Source organism: Electrona antarctica (assembly GCF_951216825.1).
Source record: "Electrona antarctica genome assembly, contig: scaffold_470, whole genome shotgun sequence".
Taxonomy (NCBI): Eukaryota; Metazoa; Chordata; class Actinopteri; order Myctophiformes; family Myctophidae; genus Electrona; species Electrona antarctica.
In genome coordinates this window covers 72,446-94,898 of record NW_027637701.1, presented here as the reverse complement: position 1 = coordinate 94,898, position 22,453 = coordinate 72,446, and the positions used below count along the sequence as shown (strand labels likewise).

General features: G+C 45.2%; 1 protein-coding gene across 1 annotated transcript; it reads right to left on the bottom strand.

Annotated features, from left to right (window-relative positions):
* Window positions 1-19,783: 19,783 nt before the first annotated feature.
* Window positions 19,784-22,012, bottom strand: LOC306918725 (choline transporter-like protein 4; the record flags this gene model as incomplete). Its single annotated transcript, XM_079531594.1, has 1 exon — window positions 19,784-22,012. One exon carries the CDS (start codon window positions 22,010-22,012, stop codon window positions 19,784-19,786), a length of 2,229 nt encoding a protein of 742 aa, XP_079387720.1.
* Window positions 22,013-22,453: the final 441 nt, after the last annotated feature.

Here is a 22,453-nt window from a genome sequence, read left to right as displayed (position 1 = left end):
TATCCAACATCAGGTTCTTGAGCTCTTCAGTGTTGTCAGCCAAGCTGTCGCGCCGCAGCACGTCTACATTAGGTGGTACGCTTCTTTCCCCTCCTGGCTTTGCCCTGTGGTTGGCTCCCATAGAGTAAATTTACTTGCCTCAAGTTCTGGGTGCCTGACGCAGTGCCCTGCCAGCCTCATCCTTCTCTCTCTGACTTTGTCCGTGACCCGTGGTAGGTCCCCATAGAGGTCCACATTTCTGATGCGGTCCGTCCATGTGACACCTAGTGCCATTCGTAGCATTCTTGTGTAGACTCCATCCAGGGCTTTTTCCTGTTGTACTGTGAGGGTCCATGTCTCGGCCCCATACAGCAGTACTGACTCCACAGTGGCTATGAACAGCCGCCTCTTAAGGTCTTCTCCCATGTCTGATTTCCACACTCTCCTCATCCCGTGCAAGGCTTTCCAGGCAAGTGCTCTCCGAACCTTCAGATCCTGTTCAGTTGAGGCAGTCCAGGCCCCGAGTATGTCTGACTTACATCATATTCAGTCCACACGTAAACTACAATACATATTTCAAACATAATCATATTTGTCATCGCAGCTAATTTATAGCAGTCCCTGTATCCAGGCAAGCAGGGAGACACATTACCTATGCTTGGCTTTTGAGACCTTCGAGATGAAGTGTGCACGATATAATCCATTCACTGGATAATTGGAATCAGTCTCTGTAGTGCTTTTTAAATTCAGAGGTATAATTTCCCCCCGCACGGCTTCTGTATGAGTGAATAAGGCATCAACTATGAACAGTCGTGATGGATTTTCAAAACTTAATACTTCTACTCCACAACAATTATTTGAAAACCATAGTAACTTTGTAGAGTTTGATGACTATTTTAACTATTTCCGAGGCGCGGTCATGCGCAGTTGAATGGCAGTCGAACTTGACCATGTATCCATCAGGTCAAAATGTATGCCAGATCCTGTCTGGGTGAGACGTGATCTTTGACACCATCTAAATGTCTCAATAGAAGTTGAAGTTATATCCCGCCATTCACGTAGATATCACGTAAATCGATGTTTAATCCATGTTTTGATCCGATCGAGTCGACACCCGAGTACCGTTAGCATGCTAGTGTCTAAATGTCTCAATAGAAGTTGAAGTTAGCCCGCCATTCACGTAGATCCCGTACATCAGCTTTAGTCTGGCCCCCTGCCAATCCCGTAAATAAATTCTATCACGTAAATCGATGTTTAATCCATGTTTTGACCCGATAGCGTCGACAGCCGAGTCCCGTTAGCATGGTAGTGTCGAGTGTGACACCGGACCGCGCCATCTGAATGTTGCGACTGTGCATCTATACGTGTGTTCTTTGTGCTAGTTGCTTTCAATGGCTTGTATCTCCAAATCGCCGCCATGAATGGCGTTTCTGGTCAAAACCAGGTTTATCCAACGGCCGACAGCCGGAGCTGTGATAGGTCGTGGTCAGGCGGCGCTGTGATAGGTCGTGGTCAGCCGGCGCTGTGATAGGTCGTGGTCAGGCGGCGCTGTGATAGGTCGTGGTCAGGCGGCGCTGTGATAGGTCGTGGTCAGGTGTTTTCTGCACACAGTGAGAGATCAGCAACCGGCCGAGACAAACCACACACCGTTATGTCATCGCAACATCCGGTTGCGGTTATTTGGCTCTTCAAAATAAGGGTTTAAAGGGGAAAAAACCTTAGCAAAAAACGCGTTAAAATAATGAATTAATCCCAGCGGGGAATCTACCATACAGAATGTATAAATTATATTGTATTAACATGCTGTACGCTCTACCATAGAGATTGTATAAGTTATATTGTATTAACATGCTGTACGCTCTACCATACAGAATTACATTTTATACATTTAAAGAAAGTTACATAGTGCCACTTTAATTAAAGCAATAAAATAAATAAAAACGGAGTATTCTTCCATCGGGGGGGGAGAGAGAGAGAGAGAGAGAGAGAGAGAGAGAGAGAGAGAGAGAGAGAGAGAGAGAGAGAGAGAGAGAGAGAGAGAGAGAGAGAGAGAGAAAGAGCGTGTAGCGGGAGGGGGTGGTCCCATGGTGGCTGGGTCTAATTGAAATGAATTCTGACTTTAATGACATTTAGAGACCGGGGGACCAAAGTAATGACATCAGGAGTCCCTAGGGGGAGGGGGGAGGGGGGCGAGAGAGAGAGAGAGAGAGAGAGAGAGAGAGAGAGAGAGAGGAGAGAGAGAGAAGGTCTCTCTATCGACCTCTTAATTCCGCACAGGATATATAGAATGGAACCAAATGGGTCCATTTGTACACTCCTAGAGTTACAGACCTGCAAGGGTCCATTTGGATCCGCCCCACGTACCCCACTCTGAGGACCACTGACCTAGATCCAACACACTGCCGGGTCGGTACTCGCTGTCGGACCGATAACGGTGGATAGGATCAGGAACGAGGACATCAGAGAGAGACAGCACACGTCAGATGTTTTGGAGATAAAGCCAGAGAGGCCAGACTGAGACGCGTACAGAGGAGGGATAGGGAGTATATATCGGTAGAAGGAGGTTGAGGTTGGAACTGCCAGGCAGGAGGCCTAGAGGAAGACTGAAGAGAAGATGTATGGATGTAGTGAAAGAGGACATGGAGTAAGTCGGTGTGTGAGAGACGAGGAGGCAGAGGACAGGGTGAGGTGGAGGGAGATGATTCACTGTGGCGACCCCCCCTGAAGGGAAAAGCCCAAAGGACAACACAACAGTGACTTGAGTAGTATAATTGGTAAAAAACCTGGGAAGGAAGTGTGGAGGGAATTTGGAATACACTAAGCAATGTTATTCATTTTATGTTATTCATTTAAGGATAACTCACGAGAACTCATATGAATTACACTAGACTCAAACTTGACATTTGAAAAGCATGTTAAAAATGTAGCCAATAAAATCAAATTCAATCTATCCAATTTCAGACACATAATAAGACCATATCTAACAAGAGACGCAGCTAAACTCTTCAAGCATGCTATGATTTTTTTTCCACACATAACATACTGTTTCACAACCTGCTCGCAGACAAATCAGACAACTTTAAAACCCATAGAATCACTTTACAAAGAGACATTAAAAACACTTTACCAAACCGTTACCACCATTGCCATATAGTTCAAAAGTGCAACTTATTTAATTTTGACAGCTTTAAACATTTTGCAGATGCTTGTCTCATTTTTAAGATCTTAAATGGACTCCACCACTGAAACAGTTCATAGATCGAAGGGACAGTGGTGACAGAGCATCAGGGGCAACTACCAGAGGGGACTGTGAAGTGCCAACCAGACGTGGTGTGTTTGGTAAAACAGTCTTCTCTGTTAGAGCCTCCCATCCCTGTGAAGTGCCAACCAGACGTGGTGTGTTTGGTAAAACAGTCTTCTCTGTTAGAGCCTCCCATCCCTGGGAAGGACCAACCAGACGTGGTGTGTTTGGTAAAACAGTCTTCTCTGTTAGAGCCTCCCATCCCTGGGAAGGACCAACCAGACGTGGTGTGTTTGGTAAAACAGTCTTCTCTGTTAGAGCCTCCCATCCCTGGGAAGGACCAACCAGACGTGGTGTGTTTGGTAAAACAGTCTTCTCTGTTAGAGCCTCCCATCCCTGGGAAGGACCAACCAGACGTGGTGTGTTTGGTAAAACAGTCTTCTCTGTTAGAGCCTCCCATCACTGCAATGCATGTTTATTTGTTCCTGCATTGTATTATATTGTATTGTATTATATTGTGTTTTTGTATGGATATCATTCATTTTTAAGAGCCTGCTCAGGGACTACAGGTGTAAATTAGCTTCTGGCTAACTCTGGCCCATTTACATTGATGTGAAAAGAAAACGTTGATTAATACTTTCAGCGCCATTGCCGACGATTCAAGTCAATTGAAGCCTAATTTTGATACTGACGCTTAACGCCATTGCCGACGGCCTTCGGCAAATGGGCTTTGCTCGAGCCATAATGCTACTCACGTTAGCCGGTTAGCTAGCTGTGTTGTTAGCACAGCACTGGATCGCCCATCTTAGATGGTCGTCGCCATAATAATCCATTCTATCCATTTCTTTCAATCACCTGTATCTCCTATACCTTGTCCCAGATGGCATTTTGGTCCAAACAGCGTTTCTTTGATGGCACAGATCTGACGATCTGGATTCACATTGTAAACAAGGCCGGCCCAGCTCCGTGTCAATTGCTAACTTAGGCCTACTGCTAGTGAAGCGGAAATGGCGGCTTTTCAAAATAAGAGCTCAAATTAAAAAAATGCTGGCGTGAATTAGATCCTAATTTTTCAATAAATGATAGCGCTGAAAGGGTTAATGAGCTTTGTCCCTGTCAAAAAGAAATAAAGAAATAAAGGGCATTGACTGTTTCCCAAAGCTGGGGTTAATTCTTGTGCCAATCCTGTTTTCTGTTTGCCTTGAGGCAATATTAGGTCAGCCATGGCCATCTTTGTTGACATTTGACCTGTGGTCCCTTGGACGGACGGGCTGAGAGAGAAGGGTTGTATATCCGTTGGTGGTGAAACTGCATGCTGTGTCAGCACTGAGTATATAAATATAAGCTCTCCTGCTTTTACTGTTCTTGGAGTCAGTCAGTACTAGTAGTACAAGTAACAATTAGAATAAATTACGTACTTTTTTTTAAGTTCTCTTTTTTTTGGATAAAGGCGCTATATAAATGCACCATTTACCATTATGTTTTAGGAATATTTTAACAGTAAATAATACCCATTCTTTCACCGATCTTTCCCCCCATGATATCATTCTTTTTTTGGTTTTTTTTAAAGTCATGATGAAATATTACAGAAGAGTACCTCAAGTTTGTTTCAATGTATTTATTTTATTTTGATGAGAAATATTTTTTTGTGTGGAATATTACATTGGGTAAAATATACCCGTGTTTAGTGATGCATCGATACAAGTTAAGCTTAGTGTTCTATAGATTTAAAAGGAATTATCAAAAAGCGTTTTGGACATATTGTAGTAGTGTGAGGTTTCCAGCGGACAATAATTGACCTCAAACTGGAGCAGAAGTGACAGAAAAACTAAAAAAAATACTCCCTTTTTTGTTCTTTGTTAGTTTCAATTGAAAACATATTGAAAGGCAGAAAGAAAAGCCATTGGATATTATTCATACTGTAGCCGAGGCACAGTACTGTTCAGTATGTTATACTTTAGCTATTGAAAAATAGCAGATCTACAAGCTCATAGATCTGCTTGTAGGTCTGCTATTTTTGAAAAATCGTGAAAATGTGGCACAAATCTTTGAATATTCTTTCACAGTTAACTTGTTGTTAACTAGTTGTACGAACGCTTGTTTTCTATTGTTGTATTGTTTATTGGATCTTGTTTAGTCGATACACTTAATTGTTTTAGCTCATGCTCATTTGATTTAGCTATTTTGTCTCATCTGTTTAAGGATATAGGTAGCTGATATATTGCACTTTTACCTTAGCGCTAGGTATACTCTTGGTTGCTTGTTTTTGCAGAAAATGCACTAAAGACTTCTGGTGATTAGTAGTTTTTGTTCCCTACCTATGTTGAATACACTTATTGTAAGTCGCTTTGGATAAAAGCGTCTGCTAAATGACTGTAATGTAATGTAATGTAATGTAATGTAATGTAATGTAATGTGAATATTTTGAACTCAAATATTAGCTTCTGGGGGGGGTCCCTGGAACAACATATTTTCAGATGCGGCCAAATACAGATCATTCTGGGGGTCCTTGGTGGGAAAAAGGTTGAGAACCACTGATATAGAAACACAGGGTTTTTCAGAAAACTGTCAGGATTTAGAAGACATTTGTAGAATCGTCCTCAGGTCTAAACGGGTTAACTGAGTCAATTCAGCCTTTTTTAATTAATTGTAACTCCAACCGACTTGAGAGAGAAAATGTCCTCGAGTGGGAAGGACATAATTGTCAATACTCGATTCAATCATCTATTTACGAGTTAATTGGCGGGTCTCTCCTACTCACGTGTGTGTGTGTGTGTGTGTGTGTGTCTGTGTGTGTGTGTGTGTGTGTGTGTGTGTGTGTGTGTGTGTGTGTGTGTGTGTGTGTGTGTGTGTGTGTGTGTGTGTGTGTGTGTGTGTGCGCGTGTGCACCTCGTCGGGGAGAGATTCCCAAAACTAGGTCGCCAGAGTCGCAGGAAGAGGTTGAGCTTCGTCTTCGTGATTGATGCGCTGAGGCCTTAGGCCGATTAATCTGATGACCTTTGACCCTACGGCACGGGGCAAGGATACCTTGAGGAGAGAGAGAGAGAGAGAGAGAGAGAGAGAGAGAGAGATACAAAGAGTCATGTTAACCCATTCTGATCGGGAACCCCTTTTGGTGTTCTAAGTAGGCCTGTCAGTCCATTACAATATTTAATCGCGATTAATCGCATGATTGCCCATAGTTTTTATCCGTTCTAATTTTCTAAATATACCTTAAATCAGTGGTTTTCAAGATTTTTCATATCAAGGTCCATTATTTATTCTGCATTTGAGCCACGGAACCACCATTTGATGACATTTAGCCTTCCAGACCCAAACTAAAGAACTGTATTGATGTTGGTGCCATTAGGAGAGATTAAAGGCCAATGTTGATCAAAATAACAAGTTATCTAATTGTGTAGACGTCTTGTAAATTAACTTGAGTAATACAGATGTTTAACAATTATTAAACTCTTGAGAGTGTAACATTGAACCAAATGGACCCACTGTGTTTACTTTTACACTCTCAAGAGTTAAAGATCTATAAGGGTTCATTTGGTTACCAACTCTCCATCATTTAGCTGGGGGCCACCTGTAACCCCCTCTGGGACCACTGGGGGTCCCCGGACCACTGGTTCAGAACCACTGCTTTTCAAAGTTTTAAATACTCTTATCAACATGGGAGAATGCTTGCTTTATTGCAAATGCCATGGAAGAGGGAAACAAAATCATAAACTACACACACACACACACACACACACACACACACACACACACACACACACACACACACACACACACACACACACACACACACACACACACACACACACACACACACACACACACACACACACACACACACACACACACGCACACGCCTCTCTCTCGCTCCTGCAAGCACGGACACACACAGTCAGGCTGTCAACATTAGCTTTAGCTTAGCAGTCATTAGCATGGTCTGGGTAGCATCAAGCTTTCACAACTAACTGCTATGTTTGTCAACCAAAACTGCCAGAGTGTTGCTTTTGCCCAATGCCCACTTCAAAGAGCTTCTGATCTCACACATTGTGGAGCAAATTAATTAATAACGAGCCCAACGGAGGCATTCAGCCTATAGCTGACGACTGCTCACTATATCGTTGTGAAAAATCTTGAACAACAATCTTTGAATATATAATATTTTAAAGCAAACATTTGTTTTATTTTATTTATTTTTTTAAACTCAAGTCTCTGCTTTCGGGAGGAGATCCCGGGGCAACGAGAGAGAATACGTGCAGGATATGACGGGTGTCCCGGCCGCAACGAGAGAGAATACGTGCAGGATATGACGGGTGTCCCGGCCGCAACGAGAGAGAGGATATGACGGGTGTCCCGGCCGCAACGAGAGAGAATACGTGCAGGATATGACGGGTGTCCCGGCCGCAACGAGAGAGAGGATATGACGGGTGTCCCGGCCGCAATGAGAGAGAGGATATGACGGGTGTCCCGGCCGCAACGAGCCAAATCCGTTTCATTTTGGGGGTCCTTGACACGCTGAAGTCTTGAGTAGGGCTATTTGCGTCCAGGGCCTGTATTACAGGGCAACGCTAATAGGTTCAACCAGGAGAGGCCTCTCATTAATCAAGACACGAGCAGACGCAGACAACCCAGGAACGGGGGGGGGGGGGTGATTGATGGAGGGAGAGAGACCGGTAGCAGGAAAATTAGGTTCCTTGGAGCAGGAGGTGAACTTGCCTGGCTGGAAACAATGTCTCTCTCTCTCTCTCTCTCTCTCTCTCTCTATGCACCAAGTCTCTGTCTGTCTGTCTGTCTGTCTGTACGTGTGTAATCCACGTAACTCGAGAACCGCTCGCCCAACGACGTCCAAATTTGACACGCGTTCCACGTCACCGCAGGGGGTGCAGTGGCCAGAGTCGAGTCGGTCAGACCCACGGTTGTCCAGAACCGCCCAAAAAAGGCCTCCGCCCGGGCTCTGGACAGGGCCTCTGCCCAGGGTCCATATATGGAGCTGTTATATAGACTCCATATTTGGGCATGCCTGACAAAGAACTCCATATATGGGCATATAAGGGACACATATCTGGGTGGGGCATGCATTTCCAACTTGCATCGTTCCGAGTAGGCCAGTGCCCAATGGGCACCGCTCTAGTATAATGAGCACTAGTGAGTGCCGTAATATGGTCATGTTGTGGTTCTGAAATTATGAATTCATGTTGTAGCATTGAGACTAGCGGTGACTCTGTCCATGGTGCTGAATTCGTGTTGTAGCATTGAGACTAGCTGTGACTCTGTCCATGGTGCTGAATTCATGTTGTAGCATTGAGACTAGCTGTGACTCTGTCCATGGTGCTGAATCCATGTTGTAGCATTGAGACTAGCTGTGACTCTGTCCATGGTGCTGAATCCATGTTGTAGCATTGAGACTAGCTGTGACTCTGTCCATGGTTCTGAATCCATGTTGTAGCATTGAGACTAGCTGTGACTGTCCATGGTGCTGAATTCATGTTGTAGCATTGAGACTAGCTGTGACTCTGTCCATGGTGCTGGATTTATGTTGTAGCATTGAGACTAGCTGTGACTCTGTCCATGGTTCTGAATCCATGTTGTAGCATTGAGACTAGCTGTGACTCTGTCCATGGTGCGGAGTTAATGTGTTAGCATTGCACGGTAGGGCAATACTACACTTTAGAGTCATCAGTATACTCTCAGTATGTAGAAAGATGTTAAAATTAATTCATTGATCAGATCATAGAATAAAATGACAGATGATTATTTACTAAATCAGAACAAATCTATAGTCAGTATTGAGAGCAAGATGTTAACATTACTTCCCTGATAAAGTCATAGAAAAACAATTAATTTACTCCAACAGTGTTTTTAGGAGTGCTATAGTCCCTCCTATGTTCAGCTATATTCAGCTAGATTTTTGTCCTAAATGCCATTGACAATGAATGGAGAATTAATGTCATATATCGGCTATTTCTTTCCGATGAATGGAATGACAATGAATGGATAATGTACGCCGCTCACTTCACACGGGTGTGATTCTTTTTTAAACAGGTGAGCTTGTTTCTGCAAGTAACAGGTCCAACACTCACATCTCAACAAAAACGGCGATTTTGGCCGAAAAGCTACACTTGTGCACGTCTGTGAGGGTCTGCGGCCAAATACACGTCATTGTGGGGGTCCTTGACATGACAAGGTTTGAGAACCACTGCTTGCCTCCTAGGGCTGCTGTTGCTGCTGCTGCTGCTGCTGCTGCTGCTGCTGCTGCAGCTGCTGCTGCAGCTGCTGCTGCTGCTGCTGCTGCAGCTGCTGCAGCTGTTGCTGCTGCTGCTGCTGCTGCTGCTGCTGCTGCTGCTGCTGCTGCTGCTGCTGCTGCTGCTGCTGCAGCTGTTGCTGTGCACCTGGTATGCCCCGTAGGGATCAAGAAAGCTTTGTCTGATCTTATCTATACCTGAGCCGGGCACAAGTTTTGGACGTAGTTGAAAGAGCCTGAGCTCTTTTCTGAAAACCATTTCAGCCGAAGCCCAGTTTCACTCTGCAGTTAGATCAATCAAACATAGTTATTGCACAATGTGCGTGCGTGCGTGCGTGCGTGCGTGCGTGCGTGCGTGCGTGCGTGCGTGCGTGCGTGCGTGCGTGCGTGCGTGCGTGCGTGCGTGCGTGCGTGCGTGCGTGCGTGCGTGCGCCAAGCAGTGGTTGGCTCCAGGGGCGTACAGACTAAGACAGTGACAAAACATTTGTCATAGACGTAGTAGGGTGTGTTTATTGTAAGTGACTTGGGGCTTGTCTGGCTGTGAAGTAGCTTGTATAAATTATTGGGTGGGCCTAATGTGTGTGTGTGTGTGTGTGTGTGTGTGTGTGTGTGTGTGTGTGTGTGTGTGTGTGTGTGTGTGTGCGCACACACACACACCTCTGAGTGGGGGAGTCATCTTGTCTTTTTACGAAATGTTTAATATATTCACTGATTTTGACGTAGATCTACGGCTTAGCCAATTCTGAGCTTGAGGTCCTTTATAGTGGTTTATGATAGCTCCCGATCGTAACATACATACATTAATAGCTGGCAGTGAGTTTGTGAACCCACTCTCGACGCGAAGCCCTTTTGGTGTTTTAAGCATTATGTTCTACTTTAGCTATTGAAAAATAGCAGATCTACAAGCTCATAGCGCGGCACCAAGTGCCGCGCTACGAGCTTGTAGATCTGCTATTTTTGAATCATTGTGAAAATGTGGCGCAAATCTTTGAATACTGTACATATTCTTTCAGAGTGAACATTTTTTAACTCAAATCTTTGCTTCTGGGAGGGTCCTTTGGAACAACGTATTTTCAGATGGGGGGGTCGGCGGCAAAATACATATATTTCTGGGGGTCCTTGACATTAGCATGTTTGAGAACGACTGACATAGAAACATAATAAGAGTTTTTCAGAAAACCGTCAGGATTTAGAAGACATTTTGTAGAATCGTCCTCAGGTCTAATTTGGTTCAGAATGGTGAACTTGTCCCGAGTGGTAGAGCCTTTTATAACGAGGTTCACCATGCAGGTTCTCCACGGTGCCGCCTGACGCCTTCCCACTTCAAACAGACTCTCCCTGCTCGCCGGTCTGTGGGACGATGAATCAGCATCTGAAGGAAATTTCAAAGTGCTCCCCCCGGTGGTCAGATGAGTCAGCGCTCATACTTTAACCCATTTAGCCGTCATGACGTCATGACGTCGAAATAAAAACAAGTCTTCTAAATCCTGACAGTTTTGTGAAACATCTATGTTTCTCTATCAGTGGTGCTCAATATTTCATGTCAAGGACCCCAAAAATTATCTGTAATTGGCCGCCGACCCCCATCTGAAAATATGTTGTTCCATGCCCCCCCCCCCCAGAAGCAAAGATCTGAGTTAAAAACGTTCGCTCTGAAAGAATATTCAAAGATTTGCACCACATTTTCACGATCTTTCAAAAATAGCAGACCTACACGCTCGTAGCGTAACTCTGTGCCGCGCTATGAGCTTGTAGATCTGCTGTTTTTCAATAGCTAAAGCATAACATAATGTTTAAAACACCAAAAGGGGTTCCCGTACAGAATGGCTTAAAAAAAAAAAAAAAAAAAGACTTGATGCGAGAAGATGAAAACGTTTTCAAAGACGCTCCACGGCTCCTTGGCTTCGGTTCAGCGGTATTATAGCAGCGAGCACAGCTGGATTCAAACGAGCCCGTCACTTCTACGTCTCCACGCCTCTGCATTTGATACTGATTGTGAGCTTGTATAGATTGGCTCGTAGTTTTTTTTTTTTGGCTATAGAGATTTGATTCTAGAGTGAAAAAATAACTCAGATCTGTTTCACTGAGTAAAGAGGGTGGTTAACCTGAAGTGATATATTGATCAATTCTAGTGATGGGAGATTAATCGGCAAACACATTGGTATCGGCCGATTCTAGTTGTTTTTTGATTAATCAATCGGACCGATTAATTTATCGGTCCGATTGTCTTTACAGGTAAGCAAGCCCAAAGTAACATCTTGAACAGATCTACAAGCTCAAAATATTAAATATAAGGTGTTTAAGTTAAATCTGACTGGCCTAAGCATGCAGTGCAGATACCCTGTTACATGTATTGTTCAGAATGGACAAAATGAGTATAATTATTTTAATACAGAATGAGATTATAATGATCGGTAATATCGGTTATCGGCCAAAATGTCTCATCGGCACATCCCTATTCCAAATATTATCAAAGTATTATGTGGCACCCCATGGGCTTCTGTGGACACCCTAGAGCAGGGGTTCTCAACCCGTGGGTCGCGACCCCTCGGGGGGTCGCCAAATTATTTTAGGGGGTCCCCAAATTATTTAAAAAAAAAAAAAAAAAGCTCGTAGCGCGCCACTCGGTGGCGCGCTATGAGCTTGTAGATCTGCTATTTTTCAATAGCTAAATTATAACAATGCTTAAAACACCAAAAGGGGTTCCCGCCCAAAATGGTTATATTGGGGGTCGGGAGGGGGCGGGGCGGGGGTCCCGAGACATTGCCAAATCATTTCCGGGGGTCCCCGGCCAAAAACGTTGAGAACCCCTGCACTAGAGGGTCCTTTGAGAAACCGTGGGTCAGGGCAGTGGTTCCCAAAGTGGGATCCGGGGACCCCCAGGGGTCCTTGAGGAAGTTCCAGTGGGTCCCCAGCTAACGGGTCCATTTGGTTCCATTTGTACACTCCGAGTTAAATTGACATTTATTATACAATATAAATTGGGGTCCCAGAGACAGAAATGCCATTAACTTTATTTTTAAAGCCATTGATGGGAAGCTACCTCCATACATCACATTGCTGTTACAATGGAAAATAAATACTCGCCAGACCCGTTCAAGTGAATGGCTTTCTCTAGAGGTCCCATCCGTCCAATCTGAATTAGGTAAATCAGCTTTTTGCTTCGATGCCCCCACCACATGGAACACTCTACAACAAACATTGCAAATTAACACCCCAATATCCTATGGTCAATTTAATAACCTGCTTTTGAACCTCCCTACCTCAATATGTAACTGTTTTTAACGTATGTTTTGTCTCAATGTCTGTATAATGATGTCTCTCATGAAGTTTTGATTTGTGTTTTATGTCTTAAACTGTTATGTCTTAAAATGTATGTAATCTCGGCAGCATTGAAAATGAGGGAGAACCTCAATTGCTCTTTCGAGAATAAATAAAGGTTTCAATCAAATGGGGGTCCGTAGAATAATGCATGTCAAACTGGGGGTCCTTGAAATTAAACTGGTTGAGGATCAACAATTACATTTACAGAGCGCACGGGCACTTCTTTTGTGGGAACCCCTTTTGGTGTTAGCATTATGTTATGCTTTAGCTATTGAAAAATAGCAGATCTACAAGCTATTAGCTATATAGTTATTTTTGAAAAATCGAAGAACGACTGACATAGAAACATAGCTTTTTCAGAAAACTGTTTTCTTTAGAATCTGATCTCAGGTCAAAATGGGTTAACCTTTCTGAGACTATAGGCTATGTCAGTGCATTTCATTAGGCTTTTATGACACACAATTGACACAAACGCATGTTGCTTGTGGAATGAATGACACTGTAACATGCATTGGCATTTGGTGTCGAGAGAGAGAGAGAGAGAGAGAGAGAGAGAGAGAGACAGAGAGAGAGAGAGAGAGAGGATGATGAGGGGGTGATTTTTCAGATTTGCGAGATTAATCTCGACATTCCCGACATTCTCGAGTTTAATGTGGCAAATCTGTAAGATTATAAAGTCAGAAATTTGCAAGATGTTTCTCAGAAATAATAATGTCAGAAAATTGCCCCGCCCCCACCGGATTTTATTTTTATTTTTATTATCTCACCGAGATGTGAATATGCCGTTGTAAAACATAACACTAACCTCACAGAAAACTATACCAGTATAAAACCTAAACTCACAAAAACTATACCTAAACCTGAACGTAATCTCACAAAAACCTAAACTTAACCTCACAAAACAAGTAAAACTATACCAGAACATAACCTTGCAGAAACTATATATCTAAACCTATAACCTCAAAACCACACCCACATGGGCAAGACACCAAAGTCCCCCCCTTTCTGGGTGCTTTCTGGGTCAAAGACAGAGAAAGAGAGAGAAGAGTCTAATAATGAGTCCCAGCTAATACAATTATGAATCCCCAAACTCTCTCTCTCTCTCTCTCTCTCTCTTAGTTAATTTCATGGGAGCGTCCTGCGCCAAACCGACAATCTCACGACATTTTCAATTATCCCCCCCCCCCCCCTCCCCCCTACACAGTCTCATGACACACGAGGCACCGATGATTAACTTTGAGCAATTATTATGTGAGCCCCCTCCCCCCCCCTTCCCTCCCTTCTTCCCCTTGGTTCGAGTTGCCATGTCCGCTTATTATAAGCAACTTATGGGGTTGCTTTTTCAATTAACCGATTTTGACCTGAGATCAGATTCTAAAAATGTCTTCTACATCCTGACAGTTTTCTGAAAAAGCTATGTTTCTGTCAGTCGTTCTTCGATTTTTCAAAAATAGCAGACCTACAAGCTTGTAGGTCTGCTATGAGCTTGTAGATCTGCTATTTTTGAGTGGTGCAAACCACTCCAACAACTGGATTTGTACCCGTGTACCCGTGTTTGTTCGTACCAAAAAAACGAGCATGGTTGCTATGGTTAGCAACCAAAAAAACACACGGGTGTGATTATTTTTCAATAGCTAAAGCATAACATAATGCTAACACCAAAAGGGGTTCCCGCCCAAAATGGGTTAAGCTGCACCTGCGTTTTTTTGGCCTCGTTTCTTGAGTGTGTGGTTGCTTATTTGGCCCATTACACCTTAGACAGGCAACTTAAAAGCACAGCACAAGACCAATTTTTGAGGGGCGCCAGCCCCTCCTATGCCCAGCTTTGTGCGTTTGTGTGAATCCTAGCGATGATTCGGCTGAGCATATAGTACATATTACACATATTGCCTGCCCAAAATGTAATTCCTGGGGGGGGGGGAGTGGGACACACTTACTAGGGCCCCAGGGTGTGGGGGGGCCTCAAAAGCCTGGATTACACAGAAAATAATGTGTGTGGGGGGCCCACGGTGATTGCTTTTCCGAGGGCCCAGAATTTGGTACTACGCCCCTGGACACGGCCACTTTGGATCCCACTTCAGGGCAAGAAGAAATGTTTGATTATAGCAGGGGGAAAAGAACCAGCCTCCTCACTGAAACACAGATGACATCACCTCGCTTTCAGAAGAACCAGCCTCCTCACTGAAACACAGATGACATCACCTCGCTTTCAGAAGAACCAGCCTCCTCACTGAAACACAGATGACATCGCCTCGCGGGGAGAAGAACCAGCCTCCTCACTGAAACACAGATGACATCGCCTCGCTTTCAGAAGAACCAGCCTCCTCACTGAAACACAGATGACATCACCTCACGTTCAGAAGAACCAGCCTCCTCACTGAAACACAGGTGACATCGCCTCGTGTTCAGAAGAACCAGCCTCCTCACTGAAACACAGATGACATCGCCTCGCTTTCAGAAGAACCAGCCTCCTCACTGAAACACAGATGACATCGCCTCGTGTTCAGAAGAACCAGCCTCCTCACTGAAACACAGATGACATCGCCTCGTGTTCAGAAGAACCAGCCTCCTCACTGAAACACAGATGACATCGCCTCGTGTTCAGAAGAACCAGCCTCCTCACTGAAACACAGATGACATCACCTCGCTTTCAGAAGAACCAGCCTCCTCACTGAAACACAGATGACATCGCCTCGTGTTCAGAAGAACCAGCCTCCTCACTGAAACACAGATGACATCACCTCACGTTCAGAAGAACCAGCCTCCTCACTGAAACACAGATGACATCGCCTCGTGTTCAGAAGAACCAGCCTCCTCACTGAAACACAGATGACATCGCCTCGTGTTCAGAAGAACCAGCCTCCTCACTGAAACACAGATGACATCACCTCACGTTCAGAAGAACCAGCCTCCTCACTGAAACACAGATGACATCGCCTCACGTTCAGAAGAACCAGCCTCCTCACTGAAACATAGATGACATCGCCTCGTGTTCAGAAGAACCAGCCTCCTCACTGAAACATAGATGACATCGCCTCGTGTTCAGAAGAACCAGCCTCCTCACTGAAACATAGATGACATCGCCTCGTGTTCAGAAGAACCAGCCTCCTCACTGAAACACAGATGACATCACCTCACGTTCAGAAGAACCAGCCTCCTCACTGAAACACAGATGACATCACCTCGCTTTCAGAAGAACCAGCCTCCTCACTGAAACACAGATGACATCACCTCACGTTCAGAAGAACCAGCCTCCTCACTGAAACACAGATGACATCACCTCGCTTTCAGAAGAACCAGCCTCCTCACTGAAACACAGATGACATCACCTCACGTTCAGAAGAACCAGCCTCCTCACTGAAACACAGATGACATCACCTCACGTTCAGAAGAACCAGCCTCCTCACTGAAACACAGATGACATCGCCTCGCTTTCAGAAGAACCAGCCTCCTCACTGAAACACAGGTGACATCACCTCACGTTCAGAAGAACCAGCCTCCTCACCGAAACACAGGTGACATCACCTCACGTTCAGAAGAACCAGCCTCCTCACTGAAACACAGATGACATCGCCTTGCGGGGAGAAGAACCAGCCTCCTCACTGAAACACAGATGACATCGCCTCGCTTTCAGAAGAACCAGCCTCCTCACTGAAACACAGGTGACATCACCTCACGTTCAGAAGAACCAGCCTCCTCACTGAAACACAGGTGACATCACCTCGTGTTCAGAAGAACCAGCCTCCTCATTGAAACAGAGCCATAGATATAGACAGCGTTACGCAAACAGCGTTCACTTTATGAGGCTTCAGTCCAATGGCGGCTCTCCTACATATCATCACACATCATCTCATTCCGGCCAATATATGTCCTCACCTTCGTCTTCAGTGTTTGTGTTATGCGATGTTTATGTTTAACGCGAACACTCAAAATTGTCCATTCATTGTCAATGGGATTTAATGTTTGTGTAGGACAAAGTTTGTGCACACACACACACACACCTTCAGAAATTAACCCATTTAGGCCTGACATTAAAAAAAGTATTTTTAAAATGTATTTTCTGTATGAGTGGTTCTATACTATTTCATGTCAAGGACCCCAAAAATGTAATATGCCGCCGACCTCCATCTGAAAAGATGTTGTTCCAGGGACCCCCCCAGAAGCAAAGTTTTGAGTTAAAAACTGTATATATTCAAAGATTTGAGGCACATTTTCACGATTTAAAAAGAAATAATGCCCCAAAAGGGGGAAATTAGTGTACAATAGTGTACAATATTTGCCTCCGAGATGTAGTGGTAAAAGTACTCAAATATTTTACTTAAATTAAACTATCAATACCACAATGTAAGCATACTCTGTTAAAAAGGTTTGAAGAGCTCTGAATGTTACTCGAGTATAAAGGTTGAAAAGTATCGACATCAAAATGTACTTAAAGTGCCCAAAGAAAATAAATGATTCATTACACGGAAATGTCCCATTAAGTTTTCAAACTGTAGAAAAAAAATCATTCGAAATGTTCAGATCTACAAGCTCACAACGCGTTGCAATGTGACACGTTGTGAGCTTGTAGATTGGTTATTTTCAAATGTTGGCCGAAGTGGTTAATGTAAAAGTAGTTTGTAATAAGAATCAAAATCTGCAAAGTAATCGTAGTGTAGTAAAACGTAAAGTATAGCCTAGACAAAAATGTGGAAATACTATAAGTGAAAATGCTTAAAAACTGTACTTAAGTACAATAAATTGAATTAGTTACATTCGTTTGGAGTAAAGCTTTTCACAGGTCCAAAATTACAGACCCGAAACCTAATGGGTTGAATTAAGAATTCAAATAAAAAAAATCACACTTGTGTGAAGTGACGGGCGCTCTTATGATCATACATCACATTCTGTGCTCGGCCAATCAAATCATCACAACTGTCATTCCGGCAAATCACTTTTGGCGTTTTCACATTTCTACCCTCACTTTTAATGAGTTATTAAATTATGTACTTTGCTCAGCCAATCAAATCATCACAACTGTCATTCCGGCCAATCACCTTTGGCGTCTTCGCTTTTCTACCCTCACTTTTATCTTCAATAATATTGAATATTGAATATTTGGCTGAGCAAAGTACATATTATGTACTTTGCAAAGTACATATTATGTACTTTGCTCAGCCAATCAAATCATCGCTATGCGGGTGGTGAGCCAATCATCAGCCAATGATTGTGCTCACACAAACCCTCAAAGCTGGGCATAGGAGGGAAAAAAACACATTCCTAAGCCTTTCCCTCATCCCGAGAACAATGCCCTGGGATCAGTGTTAAAACCATGACAAACATGTTCTGTCTACTAAAACTACTAAATAAAAACCAAATAAAAACTAAGCTACACTGACTAAAACATATATTGAAGATTTTGTCAAAAAAATAAAAACTAGGCTAAAATGTTAGGAAGGAACTAGTGGATCCAGTATAGAACTAAAAGACAAGCCATTTTATAGGAAGGATTAAGGACACTGGAGCATCAGACAACGTCAACGTTAACACTCCTCATCTCCGAGGCATCCCAGGTCCTTAAATTAAGTCCACACTTGCTTGCATCCTTGCCTTGCATGTTAGCCCCTCCCGCTAAGGAAGCATGTAGGAAACCTCTGCCCCTCCCACTGAATGTAGGAATCCTAGTTAAATATATCAACTAGAGGATCGGATTGGGAAAATTCAGTATCAGCAGATAATCAAGATCAAACGATCTGAATTGGATCGGGAGCAAAAAAGAAAACGTGATCGGGACATCCCTAGTTTTCACCATCAGCTGGCCGACTTTACACTTGATATCATTACCTTAATAAACATTGGAATAACTTCATGTCGCCGTTTTAATTCGCCTTCTTTCAATTTAGTAAATTATAAAATTAATGTAATTCCGGCCAATCACTTTTTGCGTCTTCACTTTTCCACCCTCACTTTTTGAGTGGTGTAAACCACTCCTACAACTGGCTTTGTTAGTCTGTCTGTCTGTCTGTGCAAAAAAATGAGCATGGTTGATGCTGATTGGTTGATGCTGATTTCATTACGTCAGACATTACGTCAGAACACAGCTGATCAGGCTATATAATACCTTACACCACTCAGTTCACACGGGTGTGATTTTAATCTTCAATATGTGCTTTGCTCAGCCAATCAAATCATCGCCATGGGGTGGTCAGCCAATCATCAGCCAGGTTTCTTAGGCCTTCTATACTGGCCTTACCCACTGAAGACCCGTCTGCCCTCACTGCGGTCGCAGCCAATAGCAGTCGTTTCAGTCATATTTCCGGAACCGGAAGTTCAAAGACGGCAGATCTGAATTTGCCGGAAAAGCGGATTCAAAACGGTCTATAGCAATCAATGGGGCTCCCGTCATTGCCAATCAAAATATATATTTTTGTTCGCACAATCATGGTGTTCAGCTTGGAAAGTCTCCTGGGGACTTGTTTCCATTGTGGCCCTATGTATTCAATGCATTAATATAGGATGAAAAAACACATCAACAAGACGGTACATTTAGTATACAAATGGAACCAAATGGACCTGTCAGGGTAAACATTTGGTTACATTTGTATACTGTCAGAGTTAAGAGTTACCTTGAGATGTAAAACATTTGAGAACCATTGCTTTAATGGATGGTGTGAGGGCAAAACAATAAATAAATCACACTCGTGTGAAGTGAGGGGCACACTTATCATCATCAACATTCCGTGCTCAGCCAATCCAAATCATCACAAATGTAATTTCGGCATCTTCAACTTTTCTGCCCTTACTTTTTTTATCTTCAATATGTACTTTGCTCAGGCAATCAAATCATCGCTTTGGGGTGGATCAACCGATAACAGGCCAATCAATGTTTGTGTTCACACAGACCCACAGGACCTCCCTACGGAGACGCCCGAGAGGCATCCTAACCAGATGCCCGAAACACCTAAGCTGGCTCTTGTTCCGGGCGAAGAGGCAGCAAATATTGATGATGAATCTTTAATTTATGTCGACTTCTTCAGCGGCTGGTTGGACTTGCCCAGGATGTGCATGAGGTTGCTGGACATGTAGTAGGGCTTCTGCGGCGATCCGTCGTTCCTCTCCAGGTCCTCCAGGAAGCAGAGGAACAGCGTGTCTATGCACATGCTGTACACGCTGAAGAAGCCGCTGGCGATGACGTAGGCGCCCACCGCCACCGTGATGATGGGCATCCAGTAGAAGTTGAGCTGGCCCGCGTCGAACGGGATGCCCAGCGACTCCAGCGAGCCCGAGAACAGCAGGTAGAAGAGGGTGCCCACGGTGCCCACCACCATCATCTTGCCGAAGAAGACGAGCATGTCGGTCACCCTGTCGAGCACCACCACGCGCACCACGTTGCGCAGCAGCAGGAAGAAGGCGTTCTTGGCCGACAGGCAGAAGTTATTGCCGTACACGGCGATCATGATGTACGCGTTGCGGTTGAGGAACTTGAGGAACTTCTCCAGTAGCCAGAACAGGCACTTCAGGCACCTGGTCAAGAACTTGATGGCGGGGTTCTGCACGTCCTTGGTCTTGTGGTCCACGTACTCCAGGATCAAGCGGATGATCTGGAGCACGGTGATGAAGAGCGAGCCGAAGGCCAGCGATCCCACGTGGTAGCGCATGGTCCGCGTGAAGGCCGCCAGCAGCGGCCAGCGGGGGATGTCGCCGGGCTTGCAGAAGGCCCAGTAGTAGGAGGCGAAGGCGCCGGCCAGCGTGCACTGGCCCAGGGCGATGACAAAGTTGATGAACCAGAGGGTGGCAAAGAGGTTGTAGGCGTGCACCCAGTTAAGGTTGTCCCTCACGAAACCGGCCTTGTAATCCATCAGGACACATCTGGCCGACGGACAGCATCGGGACGATGCTGGATCAGAACAGGCAAAGTCCTGTTCTGGTCCTGGTGTGCACTCTTTTGTACCGTCCTTGTAGGACGGCAAACATCCTTCCGCTTGGTCGGTCTTGTTGAGAACTTTCACTATATAGTAGGGTTCCCCTAAGGTGACCAGATACAAAGACACGACGCCCCAGAATCCCACGCACAGCACCACCAGCACAAAGGTGGCCACGGGGTAGGCCAGGGTGAAGACCATGTAGCCGATGGCCTTGCTGGACTCCTGGATGATGGCCACGGCGATACGGAGTCTCTCCCGAAGGTAGATGATCATCACCAGCAGGATGGAGTCCAACACCGTCAGGACGATGAAAAAGGCCAGCCAGGTTCTCGGGCGCTTCAGGTAAGCCACGAGACCCGACCTCGACGTCGGTATGAGACCCGTATCGGGGACAGAGGCGGCGGGGGCATCCTTCTCATCCAAGTAAATATATTGTGCGTAGCAGAAGTACGCGGCGATGGCCAGCCCGACGATGGTGCCCACGATGACCGACCACACCATGATGGGCGCCGTGTAGCGCAGCAGCAGCAGGAACGCCAGGCTGACCAGCATGGACGTGAACAGGCCCAGGACGATCCAGGCCCAGGACACCGCAAAGTCCTCGAAGATCCGGGTGCCGAACGACTTGGTGTTAAAGCCCGCTTTAGCACCTCCTATCTTTAAGTCATTAGTGGCAGCTGACCAGTCGGGTACCACTCCGACCTGGTTCAACTTGTCCCAAGGTTCGCCAAGATCCTCGCCTTTGAATACATCAGGCACACATCTTCCCATGAGTGATATTGTTCTGATGTGGAAGAAAGGACACTTCTCTTCTTTGATATAATTTGATATAGCATTATTTAAGCTTAAGCCTAGATTGGGAATATCATCAGGGTTAATATCTGGTCTGCATGGTACTTGACTCCCCTTTATAAGATCTCTATAAGGAGAATTGAGCGACGGGTTAAATACCCACATCTTGTCGGGGCATTTCTTCACGCACATCTGCGTGGTAGGGCATTGGAAGCCCTCAATAGAGGCGGGGTCCTGGATGGCGTCGGTGCACGCCATGAAGTTAAAGTAATAGAGGTAGGGCTTGTCCGCGTTCTCCCCCAGGCCGCAGAAAGCCCCGGAGGAGTTCTTGGTGTAGAGGATGTGCTCCGGGTTGCCGTTCTCCCAGGCCACGAAGCCCAGGATGACGTGGCCGAGGATCACGGCCAGGAAGACGGCGCAGCACACCACGTCCGTGCAGTAGCGGTCGTGGATGGGCCCGTGGAACGTGGGGTCGAACTCGGCGGGCTCCAGCGAGGGCTTCTGCTCCTCCGGGTTCCCCGCGCACAGCATCGCTGCGACGCGGCGGCGGCGGCTCTGAGATCACAAAGAGACCGACCTATCGCTGTGCTCTCTTTGTGAAAGGAATCAAAAGTACCAAACAAATAGCCAGGAATGAATTAATGAACACCGAGCTACAAGGCAACAATGAAGAACATATAATTATAATTAAAGACCATCGGGTATCTTGTTGTTATATATAGGGCGACTCCGTGGCTGGTGACGTCAGGCACAAGGCGTAGCACAAACCGTCACCCAAACATGGTCATCGGGGCGGGCTCTGGCGGTGGCTGGCGGGTCGCTGCAGGGTCGCCATTATAACCCATTAATTATTTATTTCCCCATGTCCGTATATATACGAACCCCCCAGCTATGGGACGTTATTTGCTGGGTCCGTATATATATATACGGACCCCAACGGATACTCTGTGTTTAATGGTTGAGCCCCACGGC